The sequence below is a fragment of the Mesitornis unicolor genome, unplaced genomic scaffold (genome assembly GCF_000695765.1).
Source record: "Mesitornis unicolor isolate BGI_N332 unplaced genomic scaffold, ASM69576v1 scaffold27505, whole genome shotgun sequence".
NCBI lineage: Eukaryota > Metazoa > Chordata > Aves > Mesitornithiformes > Mesitornithidae > Mesitornis > Mesitornis unicolor.
This window is the reverse complement of record NW_010185228.1, coordinates 1,313-16,877: the sequence shown is the minus strand read 5'-3', so window position 1 is coordinate 16,877 and position 15,565 is coordinate 1,313. Positions and strand designations below refer to the sequence as shown.

The following is a 15,565-nucleotide window of genomic DNA, read 5'->3' as shown; positions in this document are numbered from 1 at the left end:
TAATTTGTTTTGATTTAAAGCCTGAGAAAGCTGTGAAGGTCCTTGCTCTGCCAAGGAACAAAGACGTGAACTGTCAAGGCAGGAGTCATCCTTAGATAAATGGGCTTTTGCAGGAAGGTGCTGGACCATCCCTTACAAATGGAGAGGTTCGACCAGGTCTGACCGGATGAAGATGAACGGGAAATGTGCTGCTTTTTGAAAACAGAGTGAAAGATGCCCAGGTCTCGTAACTGCTGCCCACTCCTCGTTAATCAGGGTGGCTTCAGCCCTTCACAGCGCTGATACGGATCACTGGTTCTCCCGCAGCCTGTCCCACCACAGCTCCCATCGCGCTGTCGCTCTGGGAGCTGCAGGAGGATTCCTGACTGATCCCTGGCTCTGCTCTCCTCTGCCAGCTGAAGTACTGGGTTGTGTCACTTAGCCCTCGTCGCTACTTTCTTAGAAACTGCAGGGTACAGCCCCCATGGAGGGAATTTGCTTGTAGGTGGAACAAGATTAACTGTGATCCTAAATGGGTACCGCAGGAGCAAACAGGAAGGTGATGTGAGGACTGGAACTAAAATGACTTTTACAGAGGTCAGGCATTAGTGCAGCAGCTTATAACCCCAGCTGAGAAATGGCACTGCATTTCCAGGGAGTGGGACAAGGCGAAATGAATGGACATAGAGAATTCAAGTACAAATAGTTTTTTTTAAAAGTACAAATATTAAAAAACCCCAACAAACCCAAATCCCACAGTCATGAAAAAACGAAGCTAGCAGCATTTGTGAGATCCTGTTCCCTAGTTGATCCCTCGTGTGTCAGTACAAGAACTCCCATCTCTCCCTCTTTTTCAGCACTGGAAGAGCTGTCAGCGCTGCCGCAAGCCAAATCATTTGATTTAGGTGTCACAAGAGCCTTATAGAGTGCTTGGATTGACCTCTTGAAGTAAAACAAACTTTGTAATAGGATTAACTGGCTTCTTTCTTAATGCTTGCAGTTTTCTCATGGCACAGCATTCTGGCAACTCCATCAGGATGATTATTTGGAGCTGAACCATGCAATGTCTGTCACATTGCTGTGAGCTAGGATGAATTTTTGTCTGAAACCCCGTCATCCCATGCCCAGGAGGCCTTCCGTAATGAGTTGTGTTCATTAGCCAGTCTTTCTGATCCTTCCCATCAGAGCAGCGGCAGTGTCATTAGCAGAGAATCGGAGGCATCGCCATGGGCAAACATTTCCATCCTGGCCTCTGACCTCCTCCCAGCTTTGACGTGGGTCTCTGCAGCACCTTGAGCGAGCCTGGCTTCTCTGCGCCGTCTTGTTGGCTCCTCTAATTGCTTAGACACCCGTCCTGGTGGTGGTGCTTCGGGGTTGAGCCGGGAAGGGGGATGAGCACCCAGCAGGGCTGCGGCAGGACCACCCTGGCCGGGATGGAGGGGCCGGCAGGAGCTCACTCAGCGGTAAGTGAGCAGGGAAGGCAAGACGAGGAGTCAGCCGGTCCTCGGCACGGAGCCTGGGAGGGGGATTTTGAGAACTGGCACCGCACCCTGTACATCAGCACAAATGAGGCAGAAAAATCCCACAGGGAAATCTTCCCATGCTTTGTAGGTCTACAAATGTCAAGTGGGACATTCCCGGTGCTGGCAGCTGGGCCGTGGGGGCGAGGCAGCGTCGGCACCCTGCCACTGGGTGATTCACGCGATCGCTTCTCAGGATGGCAGCTGAGAGAGAGAGGGGTTTTAATAGCTGGGATTTGGAAAGCGGGCTAATGGTACCGTTTGTGTCACTTAATATGCTTTTTTAAAGGTGGCTGGAGTAGCGGGAACACTAACGAGTAAGGTGTAAGTAAAACCGATGGCTTACTGATACATTATTTCATGGGCACTTAACAGGGGGAAGCTTGACCTTTTTGTAATGGAACATTTTAAGAAAAGCAACTGACGACATCACAAGTGATTTTCCTGTCAAATATGTGCAGGTCTGGAGCTCTTTGGTGCTGCAGAAATCTAGGGGATGCAATCACCCAGCAGTATATTATAGCTATTATATTTTGAAGGAACCTGCTTTGGGATCTCAAAGCACTGTCGAGGTAGCAGATGACATTATATCCAGATCCCTAAGTTATCCAAGAAAAGCCCTAATTACCATGTTATTTATTTCTGATTGTGAATCTAGATATTATTACCAGACTACTGGCAAACAGTTGTTTTGGAAGCCGTGTCCTCCTCAAGGTAGCAGTTTAAACATCCCCCAAGAACGCTTCTCAAATGCTAGAGAAGCCACCAGAAGAAGAATGGGATCAAATCTCAGTCATGACTGAAATGCTTCTTCCTGTTCGCAATTAAATCACATTCTTGTGCTTGTGAGATAGAAGACAGAGATCTCGTTCTGTTCGCAATGAGATTGTTGCGGTGTCCTGAAGTCAGACACAGTCGTCTCGACCAATGCAGACCTGTAGAGTATTTCTAATGAAAACCCAATTTGGGGATTTCGCTGCTCTACAAATGTAGAACCTAACCAGAAGATGAAATGAGACGTTGCCTCCTGACAGTTCTTCGCTGCGCTGTATCTCGCTGCTTTGCTGTAAATTGTGCCCGCAGGCTATAGCAGATATTTGCAGAACCTAACGGGAAGGTTGTTCATACGAAATGGTCGGTATTTGATAAAGCCCATCAGTGGATGGCGAGTCCTCTGTGTGCTCCTCCGGGTTATTTGCCTTTTTACTGCATTAAGTCTGCTGTCATGTCACGGCTCGGCCATTGATCGGTGTTAAGTAGTGGTGCGTGTGGCTGGGCAGAAAGGCAATGCTGCTGCTCCTCCTCCTCCCTCATTAAGACATGTAATTACTGAGGGAGCAGTAATGCTGCACTTCAAGCAGCAAGGTGTTAGACAAATGCTTTGGGATGTCATCCTGGCGGCAGTTCTTATGTAGATAAGTCACTTCTGGCTGTCACCGCCCTCCCGTTGTGTGCGGGGATGGAGTTAATGGGCACATCATGTCATCCCGGGGCTAAGCTCAGTCCTCTGGTATCTGTGCTTGGCTAGCACCCTGTAAATACATGCTGTTTAGTTTTGGTTCTGCCTGAATCTGTGATTGAAAGGCTGGTTGTATAAGCAGCCTGAATTTGGCATGCCTTGACCAAGAGGTTTTTAGTCGATGCTAGAGGCAGAGCTGGTTTGGCTGGGTCAGTTTTGTCTTGTAGCAGGGCTCACCTGGCTGTGTTTCCTGATAACCTCATGCTTCTTGCAGCTTGTATAGCAGCTTTCACCATCAGCAGAAACCACAGCCAGCCGCGGCAGCTGACACACCAGGAGCGCTTATCAAGGGCCATTGTGCTCTTATCCAGGTCTTCAATAATACATGGCATTGATTTTTGCTGTGTTGAATAGCATATAGTGTTTGCATTCCCCAGAATAATTCAGCAGGGTAAACAGATAGTATTCTTTGGAAGTAAAGTCAATATTAACAGCGTTCAGGATAGTATTTGCTGACTATCTTTGATGGAAAGCAACCTTTCTCTCGCCTGTGTTTAGCAGGGGCTGTAATTTCTGTGTAGTTTAATTCTCTCAGCATGCCAGTCAGATACTATGTCCCCTGGGGCTGGTTTTAGGATCCAAGATGTTGTCTCTCTGCACTTTTTGCAGGTAGTAAATTCTGCTCCTGCAAGTGCCTTTAGCCGTTTTCTGGGGACTGTGGCCATTCGCAGCTTCAGTTCAAAGGTGGAAGCCTTCCATTATTTATCTGGTTGACCTTCTGGAGCAAGTCCTAGGTGTATTTCTGCTGAGTATCTACTGGAATTGCCTTTTTACGGGGTAAACTGAGGATGCTAACAGAAATTCTGTGGTGAAGGTTGCAAACAGCCCCCATGGTATTCTGCTTCCCACCTCGACTTTGCAGCCAGTGGAGATAGCAGGGCGCTGTGAACCCGAATAGCCTCCGACGTAGCTGAGCATCAAACAGGTTGCAGACATGCTAACGTGAATGTGTACTGACATCTGCCCCTTGGCAGGGAGAGTGAAGCTGTACCTGCAACTTTACATGCAGAGGTTTGGTGCTGGTGGTGTTTGCTTCTGCACCTGCTGTTTTGCATAGCTGTAGCTTAGGAAGTTGCTGTGTGGTGGTGCCCTGTGGAGCATGGGGTACTGAGGTCCTTCTCATCCGCCTCTTGGTGAGTTGTGCTGCCACGGGGTTGCTGCAGCCGCTGGAATGTTGGAGACTTGGTCTTTTTTAGCTCTTGGAGAGGCTGAGATCTACCAGGTGTCCAGAAAGCTTCTCTCATCTATCCCTCTCTGATGATTTGTGGTGGTTTCTAGCACATCATTAAACAAAGAAACAACTCGGGATGAAGCAGTTCCTGCTTAAATAGACCCTGACATCATCATCATACATATGCACAGCTACGTATTGCTCCTGAAAAACTGCCAGGCCAGAAGTAGATGGAGCCTCTGGGCAGAATATGAATGCCTTGATTTTCTAGCCCCCTGAGCAGCGGTGAAGAGGGCCGCTAAGACCAGCCAGTGGAGATTGAGATATAATTGCTTGCCTGGAGCAGTAACATATTTCTGTACACCAGCTGAATACCAATGAGGACAGAAGGAAGGAAGGTATCACACAGAACTGCAGGCGGGAGGAAGAGGAGGAGAAGTGATTAAAGGAGGGGACTCAAAGGCCAAGGCTGAAGACAATAGACTGGTTCCGATTAGAGTGTTTTGCCAGGGAGCGATTCAGTTTTTTAATGACATTTTTTTAGGGGCAGACTGCTTTATAGAGCTGGTCAGTGAGCAAGGAAGCAGGAGCGAGGGGCGAGCAGCGTGGCCCCAGGTGCCGCTGCAAAAGGACTGCTGTGAGGCAGGGGCAGGGAAAGGGAGAGGAGGCCAGGATAACCGAACTGGAAACAAACCCATCCTTTTGAGGTTGATGAGGTTAATGCCACAAGTTTTCATATGTGGACCTTTTTTCTTCTTGGTTCTCCTCTTTTCCATAATTGTACACAATAACCTTTAAGATAATGTAGGTTTAAGCAGCATGAACCTTTGAAATCCACCTTCCTGTGTAATTGCCACCTTAGGACATGGTTTTGTTAGCCCCTTACCTAATTTGAGAGGATCCTCTGGGGCCAGACGGTCCCTTCCATGAGCGGAGGACTCTGAAGGAGCCCCCAGCAATGCCCCTTTGCTGCTCTCCAGCCCTGCACCTGCAGGGCATGGCTCAGGCCAGGGATGTGGCCAAAGGCACGGCAATGGAAGGTACCGTCTGTGCTGCCTTCTCCATGTCTGCTCCAGGAGGATGTGGAGTAAGGCTCAGTTTATTTGAATTCTGTCCTTAAGGGGAAAAAAAAAAAAGCAGCATAATCTAACCTTCAACCCTAAGCTTGATAGGAAACATGCAGCCTCACAGCGTAGTTTGGAGCGGTTTAGATGCTTTGAAAGCACAGAACTCCTTAACTACCTGTCCGAATTACTTTTTAGGGTCTGGTAATGGGAACTAAACATAGAGATCTAATGAGCTAAAAATAATTTTGGAAAGAACAGGCTTAGTGTCTCTGAGTCACTGAATGTCGGCATCTGCCTTTTCTTCCTGAAATAATGCAGTGGAGGCTTCAGAGGAGCTGTGGAGGGAGAACGAAATCTTGCAGTAGAGCCCTAATGACTGAGCTCCCAAAGCCTCACCCGTGCCCTGTTTTGTAAGCAGCTGCTCTTTAAAAATGGACGGGAGAAGTGGCTTCAAAGCAGCTGTGCTATCAGGCCTGGGCACCAGAGCCCGTGTTCTGCAGGACTCTGTGGCTCTCCGCAGCCGTGAGGCGATGCTGGGCCTGTCCCTGCGTAAAGCCAAGGATGTGGGTGGCTGCTCGAAGGCTTCCAGCCTCACACAGAAGCAGGGAGGCCACTCAGGCCAGAGAGCTGCAGCAGAGCTCGTGTCCTTCTCCCCGGCCGACCTGCAGCTTCACTGTAGACAGGCTTTGCTGCATAAGTGGCTTTAATAGGTTTGCTTGGGGGGGTGTGTTTTGAAAGGAGGCTGTGTGTGTGTATTTGACCTATATCCTGCACATCGTGTCTGGGAAGCCTGAGAGGCGTAATGGGAGGAATGTACTCTTACACGATGCCTCTCATTTTCAACTCCATTAATTTTATCGGGCTGCTGTGTAACATTTGTATTGTAACTGTTCGAAACAAAAAGGGAAGGAGAGAGCAGGGAGCCCTAGTGCTCCCTCTGGGATCAGCTTCGGGGATTCTGTTGTTTTGAAGCCACATGTTTGGAAAACAGAGCTGTCGCTTTGCATGGCATCGGGTTTGAACTGAGAACGTTATGGCTTTTTGTACTGGAAGTGTTCCTGGCTTTGTTAGAAAGAGTCGGTGAATGAGCAATTGCAGTGGCTGCACAGCAGGGAGGAGAGACTCCTGACAGCAGCGAGATGCAAAGCGTCTCAGCCTCGCAAAGCATTGTAATGTGTTTTATTCTTACCAACTTTATGGCCCAGATTTGCTAATTAAAAGCAAACAGAATTATCTGATCTGTTTGGTTTTACCCGTCTGACCGACGTAGGGAAATGTAGCTGAACTGAGAGAGCGGCGTAACCTTCTCAGGGGGGATCGGGAAACAACTTAGTTGCAAAAATACATCCGCAAGTGAGCAGACTTCGGTCCCGCAGTCCTGGGTGTCACAAAGAGGAGCCCTGTATGGGCATTTAAGTCTCCATAGTGAGCCTTCTTCACGCTTTGTACGTCCATGTTAATGTATTGCCGCCTTCTCGCTTATTTTCCCCTGCCACCGCAACCTCTGAAGCGGCCAGTGGAAATTCCTGTGTGCCCATCCTCTTTCAGGCTTTTAGTGCGCTACTTCCCTCTTGTTTGCATTTAGACAAACTGAAATATTCTCTTACAAAACCCTCCTAACCGAGCCACTGCCTCATTGCTTTTCCCTTTGTACAAGCCCGTGTCCTTTGTGAAACACGGCCCTCAGCTTCCACCTGCTGTTTGGAGTTAGAACGGCAGGGCTGCCACGGGAAAGGGAAAATAGCAGTGCAAATTTCAATCCCAAGCGCAAAACACTGAACGAGATAAGTGTCATTTAAATAACAATATACAGCTGGTGCTGGCAAGGCTTTTGGTTTGTTTCGGGTTGCCTGATTTTCCCAGAACTCTGATAAAAGCGGTGTTATTTCCACTGATCAAATCAGCCAATCTTGTAGTTGTTTTAGGAAGCAATCTGCTTTAGATTGTACCGAAGTATGTTGTTCTTCTCTTTTCCAGCTAAAAACCACAGTGACACCCAAGTGTTCTTCTACCTGTGGATTATCTTCTATTTCATCAGCTCTTGCTATACCCTTATTTGGGACCTGAAGATGGACTGGGGTCTCTTTGACAAAAATGCTGGTGAAAATACCTTTCTTCGAGAAGGAATCGTCTACCCACAGAAAGTGCGTATGCTACCTGCTTTTATAATAGGGAAGGCTTTTAATATTTTAATATTTTAACGAAACCTGTGGAGTTTAGAGCGTGTTGCTGTTGGCCGTTGGTGCTTCCTGAATGCTGTGGGCTGGGATTTTCTAGCAGTTCGTTTGTTTCAAAGGGATCATGTCACGCTGTCCACTCCTGCAGTGGTCGAACAGCAAATGCTGTATCTTCCTGAAGAGGTCTGTCTTGTGCGCAGCACATGTACGATAAGCTGTCCTGTCTGTCTGTCTTGTTCTTCAGGCGTACTACTATTGTGCCATTGTAGAAGACGTGATCCTGCGTTTTGTGTGGACCATCCAGATCTCCCTCACCTCCATGCAAATGTTTCCATACGCTGGGGACATAATCTCTACTGTATTTGCCCCGCTCGAGGTGTTCCGGTAAGGCTGCTTGGCTGAACGGTTCATTTCTCTGTTACATTTTTATTACTTGTATAACACTGGCACGGTGGGAAGTGCCTTGCTCCTCGGACGTGGAAGGTACCAGCCCTTGAAATGGAAGACTAGGTCTGACAGGAGCATTTAATCCAAATTTAGTCCGGGTGCTGCATGAAGAAAGTTGTAGAGGGCTCTGCTGCAGTGGGGGGCTGGGCCCTTCGTGCTGCGTTTGCAGTTTCTTCTGAACCTGGATCTAATCTTCAGGGGTTTGTTTTTCCTACATTTCTCCTTAAAATTACTTTGTTCAATTTCCAGATGAAATTTAATTTTACAGATTTACAGTTATTTAGATTTACAGTTATTCTCAAATCTCTACTGCTTTTCCAAATGCTAATTTGGATTCTGCAGTATCGGTTTGGATCCTGCAAGGTTTCAGAGCTCTTTACACACTTGTACTTTAGCTGAAAACCCACAGCTCTCCCAAGAGGAGTAAAAGAACTTGAAGCTGAACCTCCCTCATGTGGATGCTGGAGGTTGCCTTTAGCTTGAAATGCCTCTGTGCTGTCCAGACTTGGGCTGTCGGCGTTAGGACAGTGAATGACCCTGACAGATCTGCTGTTCTCCAGAGAGCTGGGAAGGTGCTGTCTCAGATACTGCTGTTAGGTAGTGCCTGCAGGCACTTTGATCAGTGAGAACAGCCAGTGGTACCCAGGTGCGTGTACCAGTGCTTTGCCGAACGCCAGCGATGCCTGTGAAACTAGAACCAAATTGCTGATTTTTCACTTTTTCTCCATCCAGGCGGTTTGTGTGGAACTTCTTCCGTCTGGAGAACGAGCACCTGAACAACTGTGGTGAGTTCCGTGCCGTGAGGGACATCTCAGTGGCGCCGCTCAACGCCGACGACCTGACGCTCTTGGATCAGATGATGGACCAGGAAGATGGCGTACGAAACCGCCGCAAGAACAAGCAGTGGAAGCGCAGCCAGAGCGTGTCCTTGCGCAGACCTCGTCTTGCTTCACAGTACGTTCTGCTTCTCCTCTAGCGCAACGAAGCAAAGCACGCGTTGGAGCTGTTGTTAGCGTGTGGTGGCCCTTCAGGGACTGGGTAATCATGTGAAGATCTCGGCCAAAGCAGTCATTCAAAGGGAGGACGGGTCCAGTTATTAAATAAATGTGCCTCTGCTGGGGCGTTGATCCATCCTTTACATCATCTCAGGGTTCTGATAAACCACTGGGAAAGGGTGTTCCCTTTCCAAGACTCCTCTCCTGCGAAAACAGCCTGTAGCAGTTGCCATATGTTATAAATGCAAACCTGGAAGAGGGGTTGTCTTCAACTGGCAGTTTCCAGGCTTCAGGCCACCCCAAGATTTCAGTTATCCTTTGGTTAAGGTTCCATTTGTGAGATCTCAGACTGCTTCCTCACTCAAATCTAAACCCATGCCTTTTTTCTTTCCACCCATCATTCTTGCACCCTAAATGTTTCCCCACCCTGCACCCCAGCCCCTGAACCCGTTGCCTGCCTCTCTTCACTGCAGTGCCTGTGCTCTGAGCATCGCAGGGTGCTCTGGTGTCCAGGCATCACTTCTGCACCAGCAGCACAGCTGCTGAGCCCTGCCCTTTGGTCAGGGAGCAAGCTCAGGCTCCCCGGGGATGCTGAAGCACAGCACGTCAGGAGCGTTGGGCAGTCGCTGCAGCACAACCCCCAGTTGCATCACTGTGTGGGAGCGGTGGGTGGGAGGAAAATGGGTGGGAAGAAGGGGAGACCATGGCTGCAGCCCTTGAGCCGTGCTTGTCCAGTACCAGTGTTAGCTCAGAGTACACGGATGTGGCCAATGCCAACTGTCTTCATGTGGCCGCTGGAGACCGAAAAGCTTTGTGCAGGGGGAATGCGGGCCCAAGCCCGGTCAAATTCCCTACGGCCGTGTCTCAAACGTGCAGCAAACTGAGACGTGTCAAGCATATTCCAAAAGGAGCTGCCAAACCTTTGTGCAGCCCGGTGACAGGCTGAGCAGGAGCAGCCTTACGGAGCGGTGGGTGGATGCCGCAGCAGTCCCCATGCGTGCAGGGTGGCCAGTGTGGTGTGGCATGGGAGGAGGATGCTGAGGGACAGTTTGGGCATGTTTATAAGGTTCTGCTATTCCCAGTGAGAGTGGGAGGGTGTGAAACAGTTTCAGTGGAGAGAAACAATTCTTCTCCATGTAAGAAAGGTTTGCAAGTGCACTGCGGTTTTATTGTCTGCATGTGGTAATGGGAATTTCTTCTCCCCAGTGAGGGCTTTGTTTGTTTGTTTGTTTTTCCAGGTCCAAGGCTTGTGACACTAAGGTATTGATAGAGGACCTAGCGAATGAAGTGAACACATGAGATGGCCACGGTCTCTTATTCCGCATCTTTTGTTTTCTCGTTCTGTTCCCCTCTTCCCCAAGTAACCCGATCTCTGGTACAGTTCCAACTGAAAACAGGAGAAAACACTGAACACGTTTTCCGAGCTCTTCCAGACCAGATCCTACGGATTCCAACAAGCTCACTGTGTTTCGTTTCTTTTCTTCTGGGTTGATTTTAATGTTTTATTTAAAAAAAAAAAATAATAAAATATTTTACTTTGTTTTGCCAATAAAGAGGACAGTTCAGGAAAGGAGGATTGTTTACAGTCTCAACAAGGACACACAAACCTGTCTGGATAACGAAGCATCATAGGGACTCCCTCACGGGACAGTGCCGAGAGCACACTCGGTTTCTGCTTGGCCCGGTTTTGACTGGTTGAAACCGGACTTAAGTTTTTAAATCTGATTTTTTTTTCGGTTTTGTTTATTTTTTTTTCCTTCATATCCAGCGCTGAGGCACTGGCTGCACTTGCAGGGAAAGTGCACTTAGAGCAGTATCTTCATTCATGAAGCTACTTTTTAATTTGATGTAACTTTTCGTATAATTTTTTTGGAAAGATGATGTATCTGTTGCATATAGTTTTCACATTATTTATGAAACTTAACAACCATACGAGAGTGATTTTGAGTCCTGTGCAATGAAGGTTGTAATGGTAAAACAAAGCTGGGAATGTAGATCTCGATCTGCAGGGCTGGGGGGGTTCTGCCCTCAGATACCCCTCTCATGAGACAACTCGCACCTGTGTTTACCTTCTCTCCCTTTCTTTCTTTCCAGTTTTATTTTATTTTAAACCAAAGTTTCTCTTTCTGATTTTTTTTAGTTGCTGCTACTGCTTCTGGGCATGTCTCTTGTGCCGGTTCAAGGCCGACTTTCCGTGCAGCTGTGTGAAAGTAGCTCAGATGATCCTAAGGCCCTTGTGAAAGGACAGTTGGGTCCTAGCAACAGTGCAAAAAGCCGGGTGAACAAAGGCTTCAGAACTCCAGATCAAAAAGTATTTGTCAAAGCCTTAATAATCCTTTGAAGGCGTGAGGGCATCCCATAGCGAGCAGGGAGCTCTCCTGGTGTTGCAGCCCAGCGCAGCAGAAGGGAAGCGGGCCAAGGCGAGGAGGTGCAGGGTGGTTCATTAGGCAGGGCCTCGGGAGCAGTCGAGCGTCGGGCTGCGCGGGAAGGACTGCGTTGTGCTCGCCTGATGGGGAAGGTGAGATTCAAAGCGGGTCTCCTCGCGGCGTGTGGTTTGGCTAAAAGCCTCTGTCAGGGCTATCCCAGTACGCTGCCCTGTGGCTCGGCTGTTCCTGGTGCCCCTCGCCTCGTCTCACGAAGCTGGTTTGGGAAGTGCGATGCTGTTGAGCAGACTTGGGTAAAGGGCAGCCGTATTGCCGAGCAAATTGTGGCGCACAGCTCGGGCTGCTTGAGGAGGGTGAAACTCCTGAAGTGGGATCCTCACGCTGATGTCTGCCTGGTGGCTTGCCTCTGGTTTGGGCGATTGCAGGAATCCCTGCTCAGCTGCTGCTCGGTGGTTAATTTTTTTTAATTAGCTAATAGCATGGTTTCTTACATGACCGGTGCGTTGCGTTTTCTCAGTTTGCCTGCTGTGCCTCTTACCCAGAGGAACTGAAGAAGGGAACTTGGTTCATTTAATTTGAAACAGATTAAAATTCAATGGTGACAAACCTGTGCCAGGCTAAGGGCAATGCTGCAAACCTTTGACTGCCTACACTTCAGTGCTGTGCTCTCAACTTGTATGGTGGGACAGGCCTGCCGGGAGATAGATGCTCTGTCATGGTGGCACGGCTGGTGTCTGCTGTGCCTCCCGCAGCATCGCTCTGCTCCAGCGGGAGGGCAGCAGGACTACCCGGGGCTGTGCTGCTCACCCTTTCGGTGCCAGGGGCTTTCTCATCTTTTAACTCCCTTAGCTCTTTTGTTTATACTTAAATGAAGGGTTCCTGTTCGTATGGAAGTGGAGTCTGAGGTCTAAAGGCCCTTAAACTATTTCCGTTTCCTAATTGCGTTGCAGCGGTTGTTGCCACATCCAAACCTTGCGGAGGTGTTTCTAGCCAGAGTGGTGGAGTGAAGCCGTACCTACCTAGGGGTGCTGAGAGGAGGGCAATGTAAAAGAAACCAGTGCTGTTACTTCAGCAAGTGGCTCTTGACAAAAAGAAACAGAGTTTACTGGTAATTCGTCTTATCAGAGGGAAGGAAAAGTACAGAGAGAAATTTGAAGGGGTGCCAGTGCCCTGGGAGCACGCTGCCTTCCTCAGCCAGGCTGGGACAGCAGGGCCTGGCTGGGTGGCCTGTGTCCTCCCTGCTGCTGCGCCAGCCAGCCCTCCCCAGCCTGGCTGCGAGTAATTAAATCTTCATTCTGTAGTTTATCAAGTCCTTACAGGAAGCAAGAATTCAGTCTGTCCATCTGCTGCTTGGACGTCTCTCCTCCGCTGCTCTGTACCTTCCCTTCCCTTCATCTCTGTCTTTGCTGGCAGGAGAAATATCAAAAAGAGGAGGTGGCATGCTGCAGCTAGCAAACGTTATCTCCTAAAACTCATCATCATCCCATTTGGCAGTGAAGATGCCCTCTCACGGGAAAGGAGCCCGAACTCCTGGAGGCATGGCTTTTAAGTGCTCCCAGCTCCCTGGCACTGCTGCTGCCTGTTCCCTCCCTCCCAGAGATTTCTGAGATTTCTGCAGATTCCTCCTGAGAGCGAGCGCTAAAGCCGAGATGGCTCCGTGTCTACCAGAACATCTGGCCAATAAAGGGAGACCTCACGAAGCCGAGCAGATGGTGGGAGAAAAGAGCCCCGTGCTCCTCGGGAGCAGCCTGCGCAGCGACAGCGAGGGGAGTGGGGACGGTGCTGGGGTGGCTTCACTTCGGGAGTGGGCTTTGCTGATGGAGAGAGCACAGCAGGTGACAGTCCAGAAGTCTGGAGAGCAGAGTTAGAAGGAGCTGGTGTTTTGTTGTTGTTTTTAATCCAGCGCTGCAGATGTTGGGATGTAGCTGGATGGTCAGTGGAAGCTTTGGGTGTTGAGCTCTCCCTCTCCTTGCGGTTTGGTGCAGAGGTGGCCAGGGGCTGTGGTTGTGTGCAGCTCCGAGGACAATGCGGGAGCTGCTTTTGTCTGGCTGAAACCCTTGTGAATGGTCCTGTCTAAGGGCAGAAGGGGCCACAGCGTGGCCAATGAGTTTTGGAGAGTCCCTTTCAACTTGCTTCTTGAGGATTCCCTGCTGCTTTCCATCCTTCCTGCTCTCCCAGGGATTTTTGGGTTGCAGGGGGTGAGGGTTTGCAGTGCCCAGAGTTTATTTGCTCGCTGGAGTTCCCTGCATGGCTTTAGGACTGTGTCACCAGAAACACCAGGTCCCCATGCCTGGGGACAGCCACGCTGTGCACCCTGGGTGCAGGCCCTGGAGGGGCAGCGGGACAGGTTTGGGCTTGGCAGGGAGGAGCAGGAGCTGCTCCATCCACGGAAACCAATGCCGGGCTGCCATGATTTAACAGAAACGCCTTTGCCGTGCTGGTGTTGCAGCCCGTGTGGGTCAGATAAGCTCCAAGCTCTCCAATCCAGGCCCATTCCCAAAGTCAGCTGTTGCTCATCCCGCTCCCTTCTCTGCCCCACTCCCAGCTCTTCTTGTGCTGTTGCTGTCTTTGCCGCTGCCGTTTGTCCGAAGCCGCTGGCGCGCACGACCGGCAGCAGCCTTCAGTGTGGAAATCTTGAGGGGGAAAGTCTTTTGGGAAGCCGAGTTGGGCCCTGCTGCTTTTCCTTCCCAAACACCTTCTTGTGCTGCTGGTTGTGGCCCCTTGCCGGCACTTGGCTTCCGTGTGGGAGGCAGGAGAAAGCAGGGTCCTGGTTCAGGAAGTGGCAGTCCCTGGGGATTTCACTGCGGATCTTCCAGGGGAGATGGCGCAAAGCCTCCGAGCTTTTCCTGTGCTTTGAACAGTGGAGTGGATGCTGCTGCGTGCTGGCTCGGTGTGCGCCCCAGGCTTTGGGGGAGTTGTGACCCTGGCGTTGGGAAGTGCCCTGGGATGTGCCATGGCTTGGCTCCCTTTGGGAACACAAAAGCCGCTTTGCTCCTGTGCTGTGTCCCCGTCCACGTCTTCCCTCCTCTCCTCCACCGTTCCGCTTTGCACTCGCAGGGGGAAGATGATCTTCTACCTTAAGCGTTGTTTTTATTTTACATTTTTATTCCAGAAGGCGACTGGACTGTTTTGTCTCCTCAGAAAAGAGGGGCTGGGGCTCTTGGGGAAGAATGGCAAGCCTCTACGGTAACTGCAGCAGTCACAGTTGGCCTGGGTGGCTGTCACCTCATCAAACCTTGCCTCCCTGACACGATGCTGTCCCAAATACCGCACTGTGGGGCGAGCTGTCAACCCACCACGAGGTTGAACTGGTGTGTCGGCATCCCTCGGGGGCTTCAGTCCCTGCTGCAGCACCCTGGCTGCAGGAGGAATGCAGGTTTTGCAGGGGGAGGAGAGGAAAGGGCTGGTGACGTTGGGTGTGCGTGGGTGCCGATGCCCCAGCCCTGTTCCCGGTGGGAGGCGGCAGCCGTGCTGTGATGGGTGAGAGCCACCCACCCTGCCCACAAAGATGCCCCGTGGCCTGGTGGTCCCTCAGGCTCTAGAAACCAAATTGCAAACTCCTTGCTCCAGAGGAGAGATTGGGCAGCCTGGTACAACTTACGACGACCTCCCTGTCCCATAGGTCCTGGTGAAGGGTTGGCGTGTGGAAGGGGCTCAGGGTGGAAATGCCAAAGTTCCCCCTCGGTCCCACTGCCGCCTTCCTGTCCCCTCCCCGCTGTGTTGGTCTAAATGATCTTTCTATGAAGCCCTGTAGATGTCAAAAGTAATTATGGAGTGTGATTAGTCCTCTGTGGGTGCTTTCTTTCTTTCCTCCTCCTTTCTCTTTCGCTATCCCCTTCTCCACTCTTCTTTTTTGGCTAAGTGGAAAAGGTGAGGACAAAGAATTGCCGCTTGCTTGGACTCATGATGTATCTGTGACTGCGCTATTAGCTGTCTCCTCTTCCCTCCCCAAATGGATATAATTTTTGGAGTGTGGAATACCCTTCTTGATGAGTAGGTTTAAAAAAAAAAATGCACAATGTGATACTGTTCCATAGTTTCTAGGTGGTTGTATAAAGCAGTTACTGTGATTGTGTTTTTCAAAGGAAAAAGTGATTGGTTACGAAATCTGTCCTTTTTTCATTATTACAAGCTCTTTGTTTTCCAATGATCTGACGGCTCTGTTTGTCCCCGCTCCGTGTTGTGTGTCTGTCTCCCCACGTCCCACCCCGGTGCTGCAGCCACCCGTGATCGTTGGCCGCCACCGGGCTCTAAAGGCGCTGCTCTCGCACCCTTGGGAGCTGCGGGGCTGCCGCTGGTGGCTGAA

At 50.1% G+C, this 15,565-nt stretch overlaps 1 protein-coding gene across 1 annotated transcript in view; it reads left to right on the top strand.

Annotated features, from left to right (window-relative positions):
• XPR1 (xenotropic and polytropic retrovirus receptor 1) overlaps positions 1 to 10,446 on the top strand; it is a gene marked incomplete at its 5' end in the record, with an annotated part of 25,039 nt that extends 14,593 nt beyond the window's left edge. The window contains 4 exons of the mRNA XM_010184779.1: positions 7,234 to 7,400; positions 7,678 to 7,817; positions 8,613 to 8,834; positions 10,114 to 10,446. Coding sequence (XP_010183081.1) covers positions 7,234 to 7,400; positions 7,678 to 7,817; positions 8,613 to 8,834; positions 10,114 to 10,174 — 590 coding nt within the window. The remainder of the gene's footprint in view (positions 1 to 7,233; positions 7,401 to 7,677; positions 7,818 to 8,612; positions 8,835 to 10,113) is intronic.
• Between the last annotated feature and the right edge of the window lie 5,119 nt (positions 10,447 to 15,565).